Below are 17,947 nucleotides of genomic sequence, written 5' to 3'. Positions count from 1 at the left end.
AGGGTAGGACTGAGCATAAAATTCATAATCCGAACCGAACCAAAAAACCCGGTCCGAAATGTAAAAAATACCCGAATGGATCTTGTAAGGTGGTACAAAACATATTCGAACCCGAAGTGTTATTAACCGAACCCGAACGGGTAACCCGAAAAACCGAAAAAACCAAAAAATCCGAAAAGATATCCAAAGAAACTGTTCCGAATGTCCAAACTAATATACAATATAATTATATGAAACATGAATATATACTTCAAATATTCAATTTCATATTTATTTTGATATGGTATCTAACGATAAGTATTTAAAATTTAAATAACTACTTTAAATACTTAATTATATATACATAAGTATATATTTTTTATGTTTTGCTTTTAAATTTTAGATTTTATATCGGATATATCCGAACCGATCCGATATAACCCGAATCCGAATGATATATTGTTACTTTATGGGTTCTATGATGTGATACAAAACCGAGCCGAACCCGATGTGTTATATCTGAACCCGACCCGTACTTGTAAATTTATTAGAATGAGACCTAAGTGGTGTTATAAAAAAGAACCGAAATCTGAAAAACCCGATCCGAACGCCAACGGGTACCCGAACGCCCAGGACTAGATGAGGGGTTAGGTGTGCGTAGTTTCTCCACCATACTTCCTACACATGCATACTTAACTGCATCATTAGCTCGTACTAATCTAATTCTCCTTCTTCATTTACCTTCGAATCCTACAACTAACTAACTAACAAAGATTACGTTAGCACAATTATTGTTTCTCTCCTCATCCATCATAATGATATTTGAATAATTGAATCCACTTAGTTAGCTGACTTTGAACTTCGGCGCTTGTCTATGTGTACTTAACCATCATCGGATGAATAGAGTGTTAGTAGCCTCTTCTGGCTAGTGTAATCTCATCTTAGATTTAGATCTAACAAAGTTAGGTAATCAACGTTGATTAGATAGTTAGGTTAAGGAATTTGTAACCACAAGTTGTAACATCTGAATTCTTATTTATTTCGAATTTTGATATTTTATAATTTAGAAGAAAATAAAATCTGCTTAGCTTTAATTTGATGGGTTTAAATTTTTTAATCTAATATGGCCCGCTTAAACATGTAATGGCCCACATTAACGAGCAAATCATTGGGCTTCAAAAACCAATTACCATAAGCTTAAGGCCCATAACAACATCATTGAGAATGAGACGGAGGTTGGATGTCTCCGAGAGCGTGACGACGACGGGATGCAAACCGGCAACTGCTTCCGATGCCGTCAAACCGGCCACTGGATCAGCGATTGCCCTCTCAAATCCAACGCCGATGACGATCCTCCTCCACCGTCGATCCACTGCCCTTGCGGCGGAGGTCTCTGCGAAACCAAGCTCTCGAACACTAAAGAGAATCCCGGAAGAAGATTCTACAAATGCCCTGCCGTTCGTACTTCTTTCACGATTCCATCGAATCAAACGCGAATTGAATTCTCTTGCTAACGATTTGAATGTCTCTCAGGCTCAGAAGTGCACCTTCTTCAAGTGGTGTGACAAAGCAACCGACGAAGATATCAGATTCCGCCCTGCTTTCACCATCCCCGATTGCCCCTGCGGTTCTGGACCTTGCCGGAGAGTCGTAGCTGATTCTGGACGAGCTTACTTGCAATGTGGCGTCAAAAAGGTTTTTGATTTGATCAATTTTAAAAGGTTTCACTGAGTGTATGGTTTTAAGAAAGTTAGTGTTTTTAGGGTTTTGGGGCTTGTGGATTCTTCAAATGGGTGGATGATGTTGAGGTGAGGTGTGATGCAGCTGATGAGATTGGTTTCTGGGAGGAAGCTGATCTTGTTTTGAGTGATGTGGAAAGCAGCTTCCTTGCTGCTGCTGCTGGTGTACCGGAGAATACAGAGGATAACTCTTCTGTTTCTGATGTACATTCTGCTTCTGCTGCTGTGAACCAAGGTGATTGATTCAGTTATGTTCAAAGTTTGATTCTTTTTGATGTATTGTTGCCCTGGGATGTACTTTCTACTCTCATGTTGTTTATTAGGTATCCTTATGTCTGAACCCGTTGTGATTGAGCAACTACATGGTGATCAGCCTCTTTCCAAGTTGAGTGTGGATGAAGAAGCAACGAGTGGTTTGGGAAGAGATACGGTCTCTAACGGTTCCGTTGCGAAACGTGAGATGATATGCTATGAGCAACCTGTTGAAGAAGCTGAGTGGTCATTCCCCGATTTGGATGACCTAATGGAGCAGTACAACTCAGAGAAGCTTCAGCTGGAGAGTGTTTCAGCGAAACATGTGCAGGTGTTGAGTGAGTTTATGAGTTCATACAGTCGACTAAGGCTACTTCACGAGAAAACTGGTAATTTGAGGAAACTGTTGCTTGAGACGGAGAAGGAGATGGCTCGTTGTGAGGCCGAGGCATTGGAGCTTGGAGCGAGTTGCCGGGAAGTGGCTGGAGAGATGGCTGAGGCTCAGAATAGGATGCAGGTGATGGCAGCGATACTAGGAGATGAAGTGGAATTATTGAAGCAGAAAGAGTTTGTTGGTAGGAAGAGAAGAAGATGTTGAGCTTACTCGTGAGTGTCATTGTAATTGTTGGAATGTAACTATTACTGGTTACACTTTGTTTTAGCCAAGTAATTAATAAATTCATTTAACTCCTTAATTCACACACATTCAAGTTTCAACTATATCAGATCATACAACTAGTTGTATCAAGGGATTGATTGACTTTCAGGTTTTAGATAAGCCAAAAACACATTTCCTTTGTTTTAAAACTTCTTAATGTCGCTGAGAATTGTGAATCTACATAGTGCGCTCATCACATGGTCGCTTGATTAAAAGAGTAATTAGATGTGAATAAGACAGGATAGGTAATGATTAGGAAAAGGATTAATGATGTTAACCGTCCAAGAGAGTGTCTTTCCACGTTGGGCGCACATGCGTTCTCGTCTTTCTTACTTGCCTACTAAAACACCATTAGAGGTCCAAACCCATAGACACTTGATCATCAATAGTTACATGATAGATACTTCGACATTGTAAATGAATTTTTTTTTTTTTTAACACAACTTAATTTCATTCAAACTCAACTCTTTCGATTACAACAAAAAGAGGGAAAGACCATCCTCTTTGATTCAAAAGATAAAACTACAATAACACAAGCAGATCGACAAGATAGTACTTCAAGAGAAGATGACAGCGAATTCAAGACGAAGCTCGAATACGTCGATAAAGCTTTAACGACAAAGTCGAATAGCTGAAAGATAGTCACATGTGACGTTAACACCCAATCCGCACCTCGGAGAATCGTCGAAACGAAATCCGATGCATCTTCAGGCCCCAAACGGACCGCTACACAAGATAGCAAAACGGCTATAAATATGGGTGGACACTTCCATTTAACGTTTGGAAGGGATAACACTCCTTAACAAGGAGGTAGTGGATATAGTGGTTCGCTTCTCTAAAGAGAAGGATGCTAGTGGTGATGAAGACGATCCCGGTAGACCAACCGGTAATGGGGAGGATAGTAAGCTCTTCGTACAAGAGAGATGCATCGTTATATGTAAACCTGCTTCGGTACCGACTCCGGTAAACTCGTAGATAACCTTTAGGCAATTAATCAAGGAGACTAAATACCCCCACAACATTGTGGGCTGTGAAAGCAAAGGTCTGGGCCACTGATAATTAAAAACTATTGGACTACCCAAGCCCAATTTCAGTAAATGTAAGCCCATCCCGAGCAAATTTGAAACGTAACCTCGTCGGGAAGATGAAAGCCTGGCGGATGAAGTGCGGCGACCGGTGAGCGACCAGGATAGGCTTGGTGAGTGGGGGATCGTTGGCTCAGGCCTCCGACCAACAGCTGGCAGGATGAGACGCGACGAAGAAAGATAGCTGAAGGTTTCCTTAACCCGATGAGGACAGAGCTTCGACGAGAGAACGGAGAGGTCTTGTGGCTGAGATGATGGCAGATCTGGCTGGTGAGGTGCAACTCTCAGTGAATGAACGGCGTCGACCCCAACAAGGGGTGAGAATTCGTCGAGAAGAAGGTAAGCGTGGTCGCAAACCGAGATTGATGAAGTATGGCGACTGTAACCGGCGAGAGACTCGATGGGTTGGGGAACCCCCCAGAAAATGTCAGATCCGGTGGAACCAGATCTGTAGTGAGACAAACAAAAGCTTCGACTAGTACCAAATAGCTTTCTCCAAAGAGAAATGTTGGCGTGAGCAGAGATCTTGACATTAACAGAGCACCAGGTCGGAGAACTGGTGTAGACGGTGAAAATAAAACAGAGACATGGAAGACGAAGAGAGCCAGAGCGGAGGGCCCGACGCTGGCAGCCAGAGGCCTCACCGGCGTCGAGAGGCGGCTGCTGCAAGGGAGTCTCGATAGTCGGGCCTGAGAGCTTTTTTGTATAAAAGTACTTATATGTAAGTTTAAACAATTGTAAATGAATTTATATTTCACTGTAAACCATGAGAAGTCAGTATTAATTTTGTACAGAAAACTAGAATATAGGATAGGGGAATAAAATCAAAAGGAGATATAGAGTGGAATCGTAAAATGTAAACAAGATTCAATGCATCAAGGCTTTGAATTAGATATAGAACTAAACGAAACAAATGAGAGTTGGTCAAAAGGGGGAACATAAAATGATAGGACTTGTTTTCTCCAATGAAATTAAGATTAACTATGAAACTCAAAAGCATGAAAGATTGCTCACATGCAATGCAACCCAAATTCATTTGTTCTTAATAATGCATGGTTATAAATAATGTTTTAAAATAAAGTAATACAGAGCAAACGAATTTGAATGGATTAATTTGGTCAGAATATATATTAAGAAATCGAATTTAGGAAGAGACTATTAGAAAAGTAAATGTTAAAAAAAATTGATAGATGCCTTGGGGACTAAAAGAATAGGGAGATGAAAAAGGGTGTGGCCTATAAAATTGAGAGCACATGCATCACCCCTTGTTGTTTTTAATTATTCTATAGTTTATATGACACCCACTTTAGATTATTGTACATGTAGACTAATGGGAGTATATTACAAAAGAGAATAAGAAATATGCGATCCACCATCACCGTCCCTAACGTTGGTCGTGTAGCCATGCATAAATGGTCTTTGGTCTTCTTTTTCTGACACAGAATAAGATCGTCTTAGAAAGGCTACCACTTGCATCCTTAGATACTCTCGTATCAAATATGTGATCTTTCTCAAAGACTTTCTCTTTTAATTTGTGTAGGTCAAAAATCAAAACCGACACTGGGTGATTAATTAGTTTTACAAGATTTATACGCATATAATAGATGCTTAAGTAATGACTTCATGATCCCATGATTAAGTCGACTACCTTCAATCATGCGGCCATCATTGCGCCCTTTCTTTCCCAATTGTTTTATTATTTTTGAAACACCAAACTCATTGTTTTTTTGTGTTGTATGATTGATAAGAGGAAAACTGTTTACGTTTCATGAAATAATTAGGGTTTGCTTCTCTTTTTCTCTAGAGAGTGTATGATTACAATCGCAGTTCATGCATATTCCATCATCATTTAACTTGGACCATCACATGCAATAGTATTTGGATATTCTCCGAATTTAATAGTTTACTACTACCGACTACGTTATTTATCTATAATTTTTGTTTATCTATCAACTGCGAGATCATATTATTAGACAAGTAAAGTTGGTAGCTAAAGTAACATGCTAATCGTGGCTCCCTTGTCATTCACCATCTTTTATTTTCAGCTTATTATTGTTGACGAGTGATGAGTACACAGAAATGTATCTAATTATAATGTTAACTCTTTGGTACATGCATTTATTTTTAATGATTTTTCTTATTATTTGTTCACTCTCATTTGTAACAAAACCAAACTCCTTTGTATTTTAAATAATTAAGTTAATATACTAGCAGCTATGATCAAAGTCAGTCCGATCTAAGCATCAGATTTGAGCAGAACCATTTATGAAATCACTAGTATACAATCCTTGAGAAATGAATAAAACATGTTACCAAGTGGCAAATCATTTGATAATTATATATTTTGATTGACTGATAATTGTTATATCATAGCCTCATAGGCCACAATTAACTCAACGGCAGTGCTATTTTTTAAATGATGTTCATATTGGAATAAAGATAAAAATATATTTATAGAATATAAAAATGAGAAAAGGAAAGGTGCATGCATGCTCTTATATAAAAGGGTTGTCAAAGGGATACCAACACACATTCCTTCCCTCATTTTTCTTCTCCTTCAACTAGAATAAATAATCTAAACCGGATATCAAGAATATAAACCGGATACAGAACGATGAACACATCCAAGACCAAGAAGAAGCAAGAAGAGGTTGGTACAAGGTTTCTTGGGGTGAGAAGGAGGCCTTGGGGAAGATACGCAGCTGAGATAAGAGACCCAACTACAAAGGAACGTCACTGGCTTGGAACTTTTGATACGGCCGAGGAAGCTGCCTTGGCTTACGACAGAGCTTCTCGGTCCATGCGTGGTACTCGTGCCCGAACCAACTTTGTCTACTCAGACATGCCTCATTCCTCCTCCGTCACCTCCATTGTTTCTCCTGACGATCCTCCTCCTCCACCTCCTGCTGCTTCTCCTACTTGTCCAAATGATCCTGTCGATTACATGCTGATGTTTAACCAATATTCATCTACTGACTCGCCAATGCTGCAGCCTCAGTCTGATCAAGTGGACAGTAGTAGTTACATGTTTGGTGGCTCCCCTTCTTGTTATTCTAACAGCAGCTGCGAGCTGCCTCCTCTGCCGAGCGACTTGTCTAGTTCTTGTTACAGCCAACAACAATGGAGCGTGGGAGATTTCTCCTCCGCTAACTATTTCGAGGGTGAGTACGTCCACAGCCCAATGTTCAGTAGAATGCCTTCGGTTTCTGACTCTTTGACTCATGGTTTCAACCACTTTGGTTCATATAATTAAACATCTTCTCATCCATATTTAATTTATTTTCACATTTGTATCTTTATTTTTGTATTTCATTATGTTTAGCCGTCCTTGATCTCTTTCTATGATCAAAGTGACTGTTTGTCTTTCAGTAAGGAGTTTAGACCATCATTATCGCTAAAAACCATTCACGGTATTCTTAGGCAAATTTTTTTATTTTATTTTTTTTTGTCCGAAAAAAATAAAAATAAAAAACGAACCAATCGCGGGCCGCCACGTGTCGGTGGGGCCCGCGAACAGTGCAAAAAACCCTTCACAATCGTTTCTTAATTCATGACTTTTGGAATCGGTTTTTACAAGAAAAGTGGGATCCATCACCTAAAAAATCCACTAAGGACTTCCGTTGATTATGCCCTTATCCCTTTTGTATCTTAGAGCATGATTAACCCGAGGCTTTTAGGATGAGGTTCTTAGCGGAAGTTAAGAAACTGTTTTTTAACTTTTAACTAAAAAAGATAAGAACCGGTTCTTAAATAAGGACTTTAAGAACCGGTTCTTAGCTTTTTTAGTTAAAAGTTAAGAAACAGTTTCTTAACTTTCGATAAGAACTCCACTTTAAGAACCCCGGGTTAATCATGGTCTTAACCAATTGGAACCAAAATCTCTCCTTATATCCTTCACAAATTTACCTGCATAATAGATATGGGCCTTAGAATTCAACGGCCCCAAAATGCCTGATGGGCTATGGCTTGACATGACATACTACATTTGTGGTTTTTTGGTGTATATTAGCTAATGTAATCCGAAATGTTTCATGTAAATAATATAAACAGAGTATGTCATACTAGATTTATAGGTTTGACATACTACATTTGTGGTTTTTTGGTGTGTATAAGCTAATGTAATCCGAAATGTTCCATGTCTGGCATACTTAGGGTTGTTCAATATGGCAAAACCGAACCGTACCGAACCGAACCGAACCGAAATAGATAATATGGTTTGGATTTGGTATATACCATACAAACCGAATGGATATGATTTTAAAAAACCGTAGGATTTGGATATGGTTCGGTATATAACCGATAAAACCGAATAAACCGAATAAAACCGATCAAAAAATAGAAACATGTAAATATGTATATATTTTATAACAACGTATGAAAATCATAAGTTAATTTTTTTGCTAATAACTATTACCATATTTTTTACAGTAATAAAATAGTCCTGATTTGTAAAACACTTGAACTATAATTAAATAACAATTCATTGCAAACATGCTTCTTATTTTCTTAGTCTTCTTTTGATCTTTTTGCTTTAATTTAGCATTGACTAAATTGAAATAAAGATTATAAATTTGATGATAACAATTAGTGGAAATTCTTCACAATTTTTTTATTATCTATAGACGAATAGAGTTTCGTGTTTAATAGAAGAAACATGACTTTGATAAACGCTAAATATGAAAGAATATAATAACTTATTTTTTGTGCTTCGTGTTTCTGTTTTATTTTTTGTTTTTTATTTTTATCATCAAAATTTTGAGATTTGATTTTAATTATAGATTTGATTATTTTATTAGATGATAGAAACATTTTTTATTTTTTTTTCTTTTATTTAAACTTATAATATTTTTTAATAAATGAATGTGTTGACAACAAGACTCTAAAATTCATATAATATGATCCCAAAATAAAGAATTATGTTTTTTGGTATAAAACCGAATAAACCGAAAACCGACGGTATATAAACCGAACCGAACCGAAGTAAATATGGATTTAGAATGGTAGTTATATTTTACTAATACCGAAAAACCGAAAAAACCGAACCGAAACCGAACCGATATCCGGATTGAACACCCCTAGGCATACTAATTAGGGAGGCCGACTAGTTAATCAAGAAAACTTGGCCCTCGAGTCATTTGCTATAATAGGCTCAAACTTAGGCCCAGATGTATCATGTAATGCATCTGCACGCTTCGATAATTTGAAATCTGAAGTACGTGTGGGAAGGGAAGTGGTGAAACCTCCTTAGTGGTTAAGTCATGGAGAAAAAAAGAAAAAGGTTAAACAATCAAATGAGAGCTTAAAACGGCCGAAAAAGCTACGTTATGGTGGTGGTGCGAATATTTATGTGTAATTTTCCACTCTTTTTATTGCTGAAAGTTACGTACATGTCTTAAGATATCGTTTCCGTAAGTCACATAATCTACTACTTTCTTTGTCAATAATATATATCTACTCTAGAAACACCGAGACAGATGATGATGAGTACATTACATTCACGCAAGTTATTGGTGTTTGGTCAAAAATTCAAAATATATCGAGACTTGTCTGAAGATCTTTCTCCAGACATTACACAACAGAAAAAGGAGGAGCGCGAATATGATAATAGTAAAAGGCAACAAAAGCTAAATAAAGAGAGAAAAAAAGTAAAGTGATTTAGCCTCAATCAACGGGAACGTATCTTAATTTATGAGGTTCTTCTTTCTTTTACTTTTGTCACACGAGAGTTTGCGGCAATGGTTGACTAGTTATGCATGAGAACAGAAGTAGCAAACAATATGGGAGAATATTGCTTACAGCTTCACATTGTTTCCTTAACGTTGAACCAAACCTTGTTCATCAACTTCAAACGTACGTCTTCATCATCATCCATTACAAAAACTTCATTTAAAAGGATAAGATTGTGAACAAAAAGATGGGGTGAGTAGTGTGAAAGGAGTGGTCCCAAGATGATTATGAATTGTGAATTGTCCAAAAAAAAAGATGATTATGAATTGTGATAATTTAAACCAGCCAGGAACTGACACGTGTCATCCTAGCTTTATAGATTTCCTTAGCCATCACCTTGATTGTGATTGTATAAATGTAACCCTACCTCCGTCTCTTCCATTTGCCATTCTCCATACACATTTTTTAACACCACACAGATATAAAAAAAAAACATATACATAGGATTCAAAAGGAAAGGCAAGCAAACATACAATAATGAAGAAGGTAGCAGAATTCGTGAAGGATATAGTAAACATGTTGAAGAGGAAGACAAGAGCGTTTAAGACTCGTCTTGTAATATTCTCGCTGCTCCACGACAGAAACATGATGGTGAGCTCGTGGTCTCACAAGCTTAAGGCCAAACCAACATCAAGAAAGCTAGATGGTGGTGGTAAGGATCAGGAACAAGATCAAAACTTGGTGGTGGTTTATAGCCACAACGCCATGTCTAGCACTCCTGCTGCCTCTCCACAATATGTACAATATTCAGAAGAAGAAGAGGAAGAGAAGGGGGAGGGAAAGTATCCAGACCCGAGACACTCGCTTTTTGAGGCAGAGGGTTCGGTGATAGACATGGTGAAACACTCTAAAGAGGACAAGGGAGAAGAGTTTAAGTTGGAAGACGAGATCGACAAAGTGGCTGATCTTTTCATTTCAAGGTTTCACCAACAGATGTGGTTGCAGAAGCAGATCTCTCTAGAGAATATTCAAGATACACCCTGAGCACCACACCACATCATCATCTAAGCACTTTGACTACACCATAACGACCGTTTATGTATCGTTTCATGGTCCATTAAATTTTTTACGGGCTTGTATATATACGAATTGCACGCATATTTTCAGCTTTTAAATCCTGTTAAGGCCCATTCACCAATATAACTCACCATGTAAGGTCACACAGTGAAGATTATAGAGGAGTGAACTACATGATATATGATAACAGAGCCCAAATCTGCTTAAGTCTTGTTTTATTTTTTATTTTCTAAAAAAACTTTAGCCTTAGAAGCACTTGATGTACAAAGTATTTGATTGAATAAATTTTATATTCATTCCAAAAAAAAGAGTAAATAGTAGTGAAATATATGGTTAACTGCACATGATTCTTCTCTAGTCATGTGATTATGTCTCTGTATCCCTTTTTTGGAATTTGAACCTTTTATTTTTGTTTATTTCTCCCCCCAAATATTTCTCCTACTATCTCTCTTCTGATTCATTCTGTGAAATGTTTCTAATTTTTAGGTCAGTTTGGAGTCTAAATGGAAAAGATTATCAGCAAATTGGAGTCAAATAGTGTTTGTTTATTATGTTCAGCCCATAGATCTAAAGGTTAAAGGATCCAAAGATGCATTAATTAGCGAGAACATGGGGATGAGGACCTTATTATCAATTTTATCATGTCAGCATAAGACTAGTCAGTCCATGTGCATCTGGAACACTCCCTAAGTTACTAACAAGGCTGTTGCAAACATTGAAAGTAACCCCAAAGTGCTCTGATTAATAATAATTAATAAACCATATATTATGCTAAGCCTAGCTAGCTACCTAGCTGATATGGCTATAAATAGAAACGTCCGCACAATGTTTGTTTGGTGCAATGAGAGTGATCAAAATGGGTCGTCTTCCACTTACTTTTTGCCTCACCTTTCTGCTTATGGCCACGGTTACTTTTGGTGCACCTCCTAAAAAGTCCATTGATGTTCCTTTTGGCAGGAACTATTTTCCCACTTGGGCTTTTGATCACATTAAGTATCTCAATGGTGGTTCTGAAGTGCATCTCGTCCTTGACAAGCACACTGGTGAGTTTATTTGCCTTATTTTATATGTTTCTCTGACACGAATGTATCTAACTCACACAGATGTAGCACTAGGTGCAAAGCATTTTTTTTTTTTGTTTTGAATATAATTTAACATTCATTAAAAAAAAGAATGTATCTAACTCCCTCCTTCTGATTGTTCTTGTTCAATGCGCAACAGGCACTGGCTTTCAGTCAAAAGGTTCATACTTGTTTGGCCACTTCAGTATGCACATAAAGATGGTTCCTGGGGACTCCGCCGGAACTGTGACCGCCTTCTATGTAAGTAAAAGTCATTAACTAAATCATCTGGAACATCTTTAAGTTGTCAACTGAAAAAATGCTTGATGTTTCTTGCAGTTGTCATCACAGAACTCAGAACATGATGAGATAGATTTTGAGTTCCTAGGGAACAGAACCGGCCAGCCTTACATTTTACAAACAAATGTGTTTACAGGAGGCAAAGGAAACAGAGAGCAGAGGATCAACCTCTGGTTTGACCCTTCCAAGAACTATCATTCCTATTCAGTTCTCTGGAATATGCATCAGATTGTGTAAGTCAACACTAGTCTCTACTCTATAAAGATTTCAAAGCTAAGTGTATAGGAATCATTATAGGAACACTTTCACACAATGTCGCATTATTTGTAAAAGAAAATTTTGATCTGAATAAATTTAACATTTATTCAAAAAAAAAAAAAATCAAAGCTAAGTGTATAGTTGTAACAACAGGTTCTTTGTGGATGATGTTCCCATAAGAGTGTTCAAGAATAGCAAAGACATTGGGGTGAAGTTTCCGATCCATTCAACCAGCCGATGAAGATATATTCGAGTCTGTGGAACGCAGATGACTGGGCCACAAGGGGAGGGTTAGAGAAGACTAACTGGGCAAAGGCTCCTTTCGTCGCCTCCTACAGAGGCTTCCATATCGATGGATGTGAGGCTTCGGTGAATGCTAAGTTCTGTGAGACGCAAGGGAAACTGTAACGGCCCGGTTCCTGGCCCATAAAATTTCCTAAAGAATATGGGCTTCTCTACGGAACATTTGGCAAAAACCTAAGGCTTCCCTTCCCCTTTCCTATAAAAAGAGATGCAGCCTCCTTTTTTGCCTCAGCACAAATCTGAAGCGAAGCTCTGCAGAGAATTCCCGGAGGCCGAAAACCCTAGCCGTCGAGCTCTCTCTCCTTCTCTCCTGCGCCGCCTCTCTCACCCTCTCTCTCTCCTCGCCGTCGCACGCTCTCTCTCTCTCCCTCTCGCCGGCGCCGTGAAGTGGTGGTGGTGACCAGATCTCCATCTTCTTAAATTCTTGTTTCCAGATCCAGATCCAGATCTAGACTAAGGTGGAGTGTCTCGAACCCAACCTTCTTTCATGATTCTGTATACTCCTTTATGTTGGAGTTAGGTTTGATTAGACCCTGATTGGGAGTTAGGTTGATAGGACATGGTATTGCTAGGATGATAGATGAATGGATCATGATGCATAAGAACCCTCATACTGATAAATGGGACTCGATGAACTGAATTGAATGGTTGTGGTGATGATTGATTGGTAGTTGATTCTTGTATGTCTGGATGTGTTGTCCCATGTGTTGTTGTGATTGAAGTTAGGATGCTAGAGAGAAATAAATGCTAGAACGATAGATGAGTAATGATTATAAAAGTTATTGAAGGAGAACTTGAATGCGATGTGTATTGTGTGTGGCACCGATAACGGGTGGCGTCTAGTGAATTGAGTCCAAGTACAAGTATGAATGAATAAGGAAGGTAAATGAGAATGGGAAGGGATAAGTGAAAATGATAAGGAAGTGAAAGGATAAGAAAAAGTATGAGAGAATGATGTTAAGGTTAAGCATGGGTGGGAAAGCATATAGAGGGTCTAAGGAAAGTATGTGGGGTAGTAGTCCACGCTAGGTATCCATAGGAGATGTGGCCAATCCACAAGAATATGGAAGCACCCATAGGAGATGTGGCCAATCCACAAGAATATGGGGTAGAAGCCTAGTTGGGGCTACCCACTGTTGAAAAGGACGAAAAGATGAAAAGGATGTGCATTGTAGGGTTTTTAGCTCATGGTTGGGTAACAGGGAGTTAAAGGTGTCATAGGATCGAGTCGGACTGGTAAGATGAGTCGGTTAAGTCTAGGGTTTGACGTGTGTGGCAATGAGTGAGATCATTGTATTGATTGATCACTAGGTTGTTAGAAATGAATGGAAGTGAATGTGGAAAATCATAGATGACGTTAGGAAATGATAAAATGCATTAACTGATTGTAGTGGCTAGTCAGCCCTAGTTCCCGCATAGAGTAGTATAGAGTGTCATGCGGGCAGGCTGGTCTAGAACCACTTCACTGAGTAACTTGTTGTTCACCCCTCCATTTCCATTTTTTCCCTGTGCACAGGACTGTAAGTAGAAGTATATGGATGTGGGTGTGACGGTATTTCAAAGAAGGTTATGCGCTCGTCTCTCGGGACCAGTAACGGGACACGTAGGGTTGTCTAAATGAGTAGACACATGTCCATAACGCCCCTTCGATAACCCCGGTCGGACGCCGGGGGATCGGGCCGTTACAGAAACGTTGGTGGGATAAGAAGGAGTTTCAAGACTTGGATGCTAAACAGTACAAGCGTCTCAAATGGGTTCGTAAGAGATACACTATCTATAACTATTGTACTGACTGTGTCAGGTTTCGTAAGCCTCCTCCTGAGTGCCGCAGAGACCGTGACATCTAGTGTTTTTTCAGAGTTCATCTTTATATATTTTCCCAGTTGTTGTATCCACAAGCTTGCGAGCTAGAGAAACTTGAATTGTTACAATGGTTGGTACTTGTGATGTAAACTAATAATAACCATTCATTAAAAGTCAATGCGTCCAAACTAATGGTGTAGAACGATACAAAGTCATACAACATACAAAGTCGCTTAAATGAAAAGAGACAAAGAAAAAACGCCGATCTTAGTAAAGAAAAAGGTTTTCGGATTCAGGTGGTAAGCTCCATGATGGCAGAGACTATATCTCCACTCCATCAACGGTCTTGAGAGCTTTACACTCATGCTTGGGTCATCACAAGCTCAATGTCATTTGCCTCCACACCCCATAATCAAAAAGAAAATAACCATTATGTCATCGTCTCGCCGTCTGTGGGGATCGAACCCACGGCCACGGGATTAAAAGTCACGCGCTCTACCACTGAGCTAAGACGGCTTTGTTGACATCTCTAACTATCGTAAAATCAAAATCTTTAATACATTGTATAAGAATTTGACCGTTAGAGCGAACACCAAATCAGTAGTTATCCATATGAGACAAGACACACGGTTCCATAAATCACTGTAATAATTTAATGAGGGACACTATATTTAGGTATGAATTAAAAAGAAAATAAAAAAAAAGGGACCCAGACGACGACGCTTCAACAACATTATATAACTGATCTCTACTACCACCACTAGAATTTGACCGTTGGAGAAGAACATCTCTCTTTTGCAAAAAAAAGAAGAAAACTAATTTAAAAGATTATTAAGCTTCTTCTGCAATCTTCTCCTTCGGTTGTTAGTTTTCTTTCTTATATCTATCAATCGATCACAACAATCAAACTGTGATCAGAGAAAATGGAATCCCCACAGAAAACCAAAACCGGTTTGAACCTCCCCGCGGGGATGAACCAGACCTCTTTACGTCTCGAGACGTTCTCGAGCTCGTTCCGCGGGATCTCGACCTTATCCTCTCCCTCAAAATCCACCTGCAGCGACAGATTCATCCCCTGCAGATCCTCATCGCGTCTCCACGCCTTCGATCTGCAGGACAAGGAGCCGGCGACGCCGGTGAAAGAGGGAGGGAACGAAGCGTACTCGAGACTCTTGAAATCTGAGCTTTTCGGATCTGATTTCGTTTCTAATTCATTGTCTCCTGCAGGTGGTGGTGGTGGTCAAGGATCTGCTTCTTCTCCCATGAGTCCGTGTACTAGTAACATGTTGAGGTTCAAGACGGATCGTTCCAATTCGAGTCCGTGTTCTCCGTTCTCTCCTTCGATTCTAGGAAACGATAATGGTCTCTCCAGTGACTCGTCTCCTCCTCCTAAGCCGCCTCGCAAGGTTCCTAAAACTCCTCACAAGGTATAACAATCTTTAGCATTTGATGTGATATGGTTAGAGATCGATAGATAGATAAATAGATAGACTGATTCGTAGCCGAGCTGAATAAAACATTCGTATTGGCCCCAGAATTTCAAAGAACCAATATACATAGTTTTGATTTGATGGACCTGAAAATTGTGGAAATTTTTCTTATAAATGTCTTTCAAAATATTCATAATTTTTTTATTATTATCTTCAGATTTTAAGTTCTCCCTGCTTATATATTCTTGGAGTTTGTAAATGAAATTATTATTTTTCTTATACATAGTTTTGATTTGATGGACCCTAAATTGTGGAAATTTTCTTATAAAAGTCTTCCAAAATATTCATAATCTTTTTTTTATCTTCAGATTTTTAAGTCCTCCTTGCTTATATATTCTTGGGATTTGTAAATGAATTTTTTTTTTTTGCCAAAGGTTTGTTTGTAAATGAAATATTGATTGTTTGTTTTGATTGTCTCAGGTGTTGGATGCACCTTCATTACAAGATGACTTCTACTTGAACGTTGTAGACTGGAGCTCACAGAATGTTCTTGCGGTTGGGCTTGGTACTTGTGTCTATCTCTGGAGTGCTTCCAATAGCAAAGTGAGTTTTCAACCTTGACTACTACTTTTTTTATGCATAAATGTTATTTTGTGTGGTGGAGGCATTGAACTGTGTGGTGGTTATGATGGGTCAGGTGACGAAGTTATGTGACTTGGGACCTAATGATAGCGTGTGTTCGCTTCAGTGGACACGTGAGGGTTCATATATATCTGTTGGTACAAGTCATGGTCAAGTTCAGGTGTGTTTTTTTTTTTTTTTACTTGGTTGTGGGAAGTTTTGATTGGATGCATTGAAGTTAAAATAAAAGATTTATTTTGTGTTGGCAGGTTTGGGATGGAACACAGTGCAAGAGAGTCAGAACAATGGGAGGTCATCAAACGAGAACTGGTGTCTTGGCATGGAACTCGAGGATCTTATCATCAGGGAGCAGAGACAGAAACATCCTCCAACATGATATCCGAGTCCAGAGCGACTACGTCAGCAAGCTCGTGGGACACAAATCTGAAGTCTGCGGGCTGAAGTGGTCTCATGATGATAGAGAGCTTGCGTCTGGAGGCAACGATAATCAGGTCATCTTGAAACCTAAGCTATTCACAGATCAGTCCTAGGCTTATCATAACACTGGTTGGTGCTTGTTCTTTTGTAACAGTTGTTAGTGTGGAACAATCATTCACAACAACCTATTCTGAAGCTGACTGAGCATACAGCAGCAGTCAAGGCGATTACATGGTCTCCTCATCAGAGCAGCCTCCTTGCTTCAGGAGGTGGAACGGCAGACAGGTGCATTAGATTCTGGAACACAACAAATGGGCATCAGTTAAACAGCATCGACACTGGAAGCCAGGTCTGCAATCTGGCGTGGAGCAAGAATGTCAATGAGATAGTGAGCACTCATGGATACTCTCAAAACCAAATCATGCTCTGGAAGTATCCATCCATGGCAAAGGTACATAGATTTTTTCTAACTTGAAATCCCATTACTTGATTTTCTATCTTCTAAACTGATGCGTCAACCGATGATTGTGTGTTGTTTAGGTTGCAACGCTTACAGGGCACAGTATGAGAGTACTTTACTTGGCTACATCACCTGATGGACAGACTATAGTGACCGGAGCAGGAGATGAGACCCTGCGGTTTTGGAATGTCTTCCCTTCAGTGAAAATGCAGGTTTGTATTCCTTCTTCGAGATTCCTTTAAATCAGATCTTCTAGCTGGTTGTTTCTGGTCAGTTGATTGATGACTAGTTTTTATGTTTGCAGACACCGGTGAGGGACACAGGCCTATGGTCATTAGGGAGGACACAGATCCGATAACAGTCATTTCAATCAACCTTTAAATTTGTTATTCATTTGGGTATGAGAGAGACATATATATAGAGAAGCTGCAATGTAATCCGCAAAATCTGCATTCTATTTTATTTATTCTTTTTTTCTGATCCTTTGTAAACAGAGTTACCATTGGGTGAGATGCTTTTTTATGAATGAAATTTCTGGCAATTCAAGACTTCTCTAGATAATGATATTTTAGCTTTTGGCCTCAAGCAAGATGTCTTGTTAAAGATGGGCTTGCACTATCCGGGCAAAATCTAAAACTAAAAGGAACAATGTACATTTGTAAGCAAGGATGCATCATTTATTTCACTTGTATATAAATTGGACTCTGTTCTTACCGTTGTTCGTTTGTTCCCTTGGTACCTTGAGCATCCTCACTTTCTAGAAGTACACTGAGGTCAGAACAGAGGAGCTTGGTTTGATGAGCTTATACTGTTTTT

The 17,947-nt window shown here is 38.9% G+C and overlaps 5 protein-coding genes and 1 non-coding gene across 6 annotated transcripts; 5 read left to right on the top strand and 1 right to left on the bottom strand.

The window, feature by feature from the left end:
* Positions 1–1,176: 1,176 nt before the first annotated feature.
* Positions 1,177–2,665, top strand: LOC106431170. Its single transcript, XM_013871983.3, has 4 exons — positions 1,177–1,436; positions 1,513–1,674; positions 1,743–1,953; positions 2,042–2,665. The coding sequence occupies exons 1-4, from the start codon at positions 1,248–1,250 to the stop codon at positions 2,566–2,568; spliced, it is 1,089 nt and encodes a 362-aa protein (XP_013727437.1). The 5' UTR covers positions 1,177–1,247; the 3' UTR covers positions 2,569–2,665.
* Positions 2,666–5,271: 2,606 nt separating this feature from the next.
* LOC106443104 (ethylene-responsive transcription factor LEP-like) lies at positions 5,272–7,126 on the top strand. Its single transcript, XM_013884704.3, has one exon. The coding sequence runs from the start codon at positions 6,328–6,330 to the stop codon at positions 6,964–6,966; it is 639 nt and encodes a 212-aa protein (XP_013740158.1). The 5' UTR covers positions 5,272–6,327; the 3' UTR covers positions 6,967–7,126.
* A 1,932-nt stretch (positions 7,127–9,058) lies between these two features.
* On the top strand, positions 9,059–10,675 carry LOC106431152. The gene has a single exon (XM_048751950.1). It carries the CDS (start codon positions 9,918–9,920, stop codon positions 10,422–10,424), a length of 507 nt encoding a protein of 168 aa, XP_048607907.1. The 5' UTR covers positions 9,059–9,917; the 3' UTR covers positions 10,425–10,675.
* A 590-nt stretch (positions 10,676–11,265) lies between these two features.
* Positions 11,266–14,723, top strand: LOC106443103 (probable xyloglucan endotransglucosylase/hydrolase protein 5). The gene is given in 6 exon segments (XM_022697949.2): positions 11,266–11,500; positions 11,679–11,779; positions 11,858–12,051; positions 12,230–12,296; positions 12,299–12,474; positions 14,067–14,723. Coding segments are annotated over 6 exon segments (900 nt in total). The 5' UTR covers positions 11,266–11,298; the 3' UTR covers positions 14,227–14,723.
* On the bottom strand, positions 14,627–14,698 carry TRNAK-UUU. Its single transcript has one exon. It is a non-coding gene; the product is annotated as a tRNA-Lys (tRNA).
* Positions 14,724–14,949: 226 nt separating the features above from the next.
* LOC106431141 (protein FIZZY-RELATED 3) lies at positions 14,950–17,672 on the top strand. Its single transcript, XM_013871959.3, has 7 exons — positions 14,950–15,609; positions 16,093–16,215; positions 16,310–16,414; positions 16,503–16,745; positions 16,826–17,122; positions 17,212–17,343; positions 17,436–17,672. Exons 1-7 carry the CDS (start codon positions 15,106–15,108, stop codon positions 17,487–17,489), a joined length of 1,458 nt encoding a protein of 485 aa, XP_013727413.1. The 5' UTR covers positions 14,950–15,105; the 3' UTR covers positions 17,490–17,672.
* Positions 17,673–17,947: the final 275 nt, after the last annotated feature.

The sequence above is a fragment of the Brassica napus genome, chromosome C3 (genome assembly GCF_020379485.1).
Source record: "Brassica napus cultivar Da-Ae chromosome C3, Da-Ae, whole genome shotgun sequence".
NCBI lineage: Eukaryota > Viridiplantae > Streptophyta > Magnoliopsida > Brassicales > Brassicaceae > Brassica > Brassica napus.
This window is presented reverse-complemented; position numbering and strand designations above follow the sequence as displayed.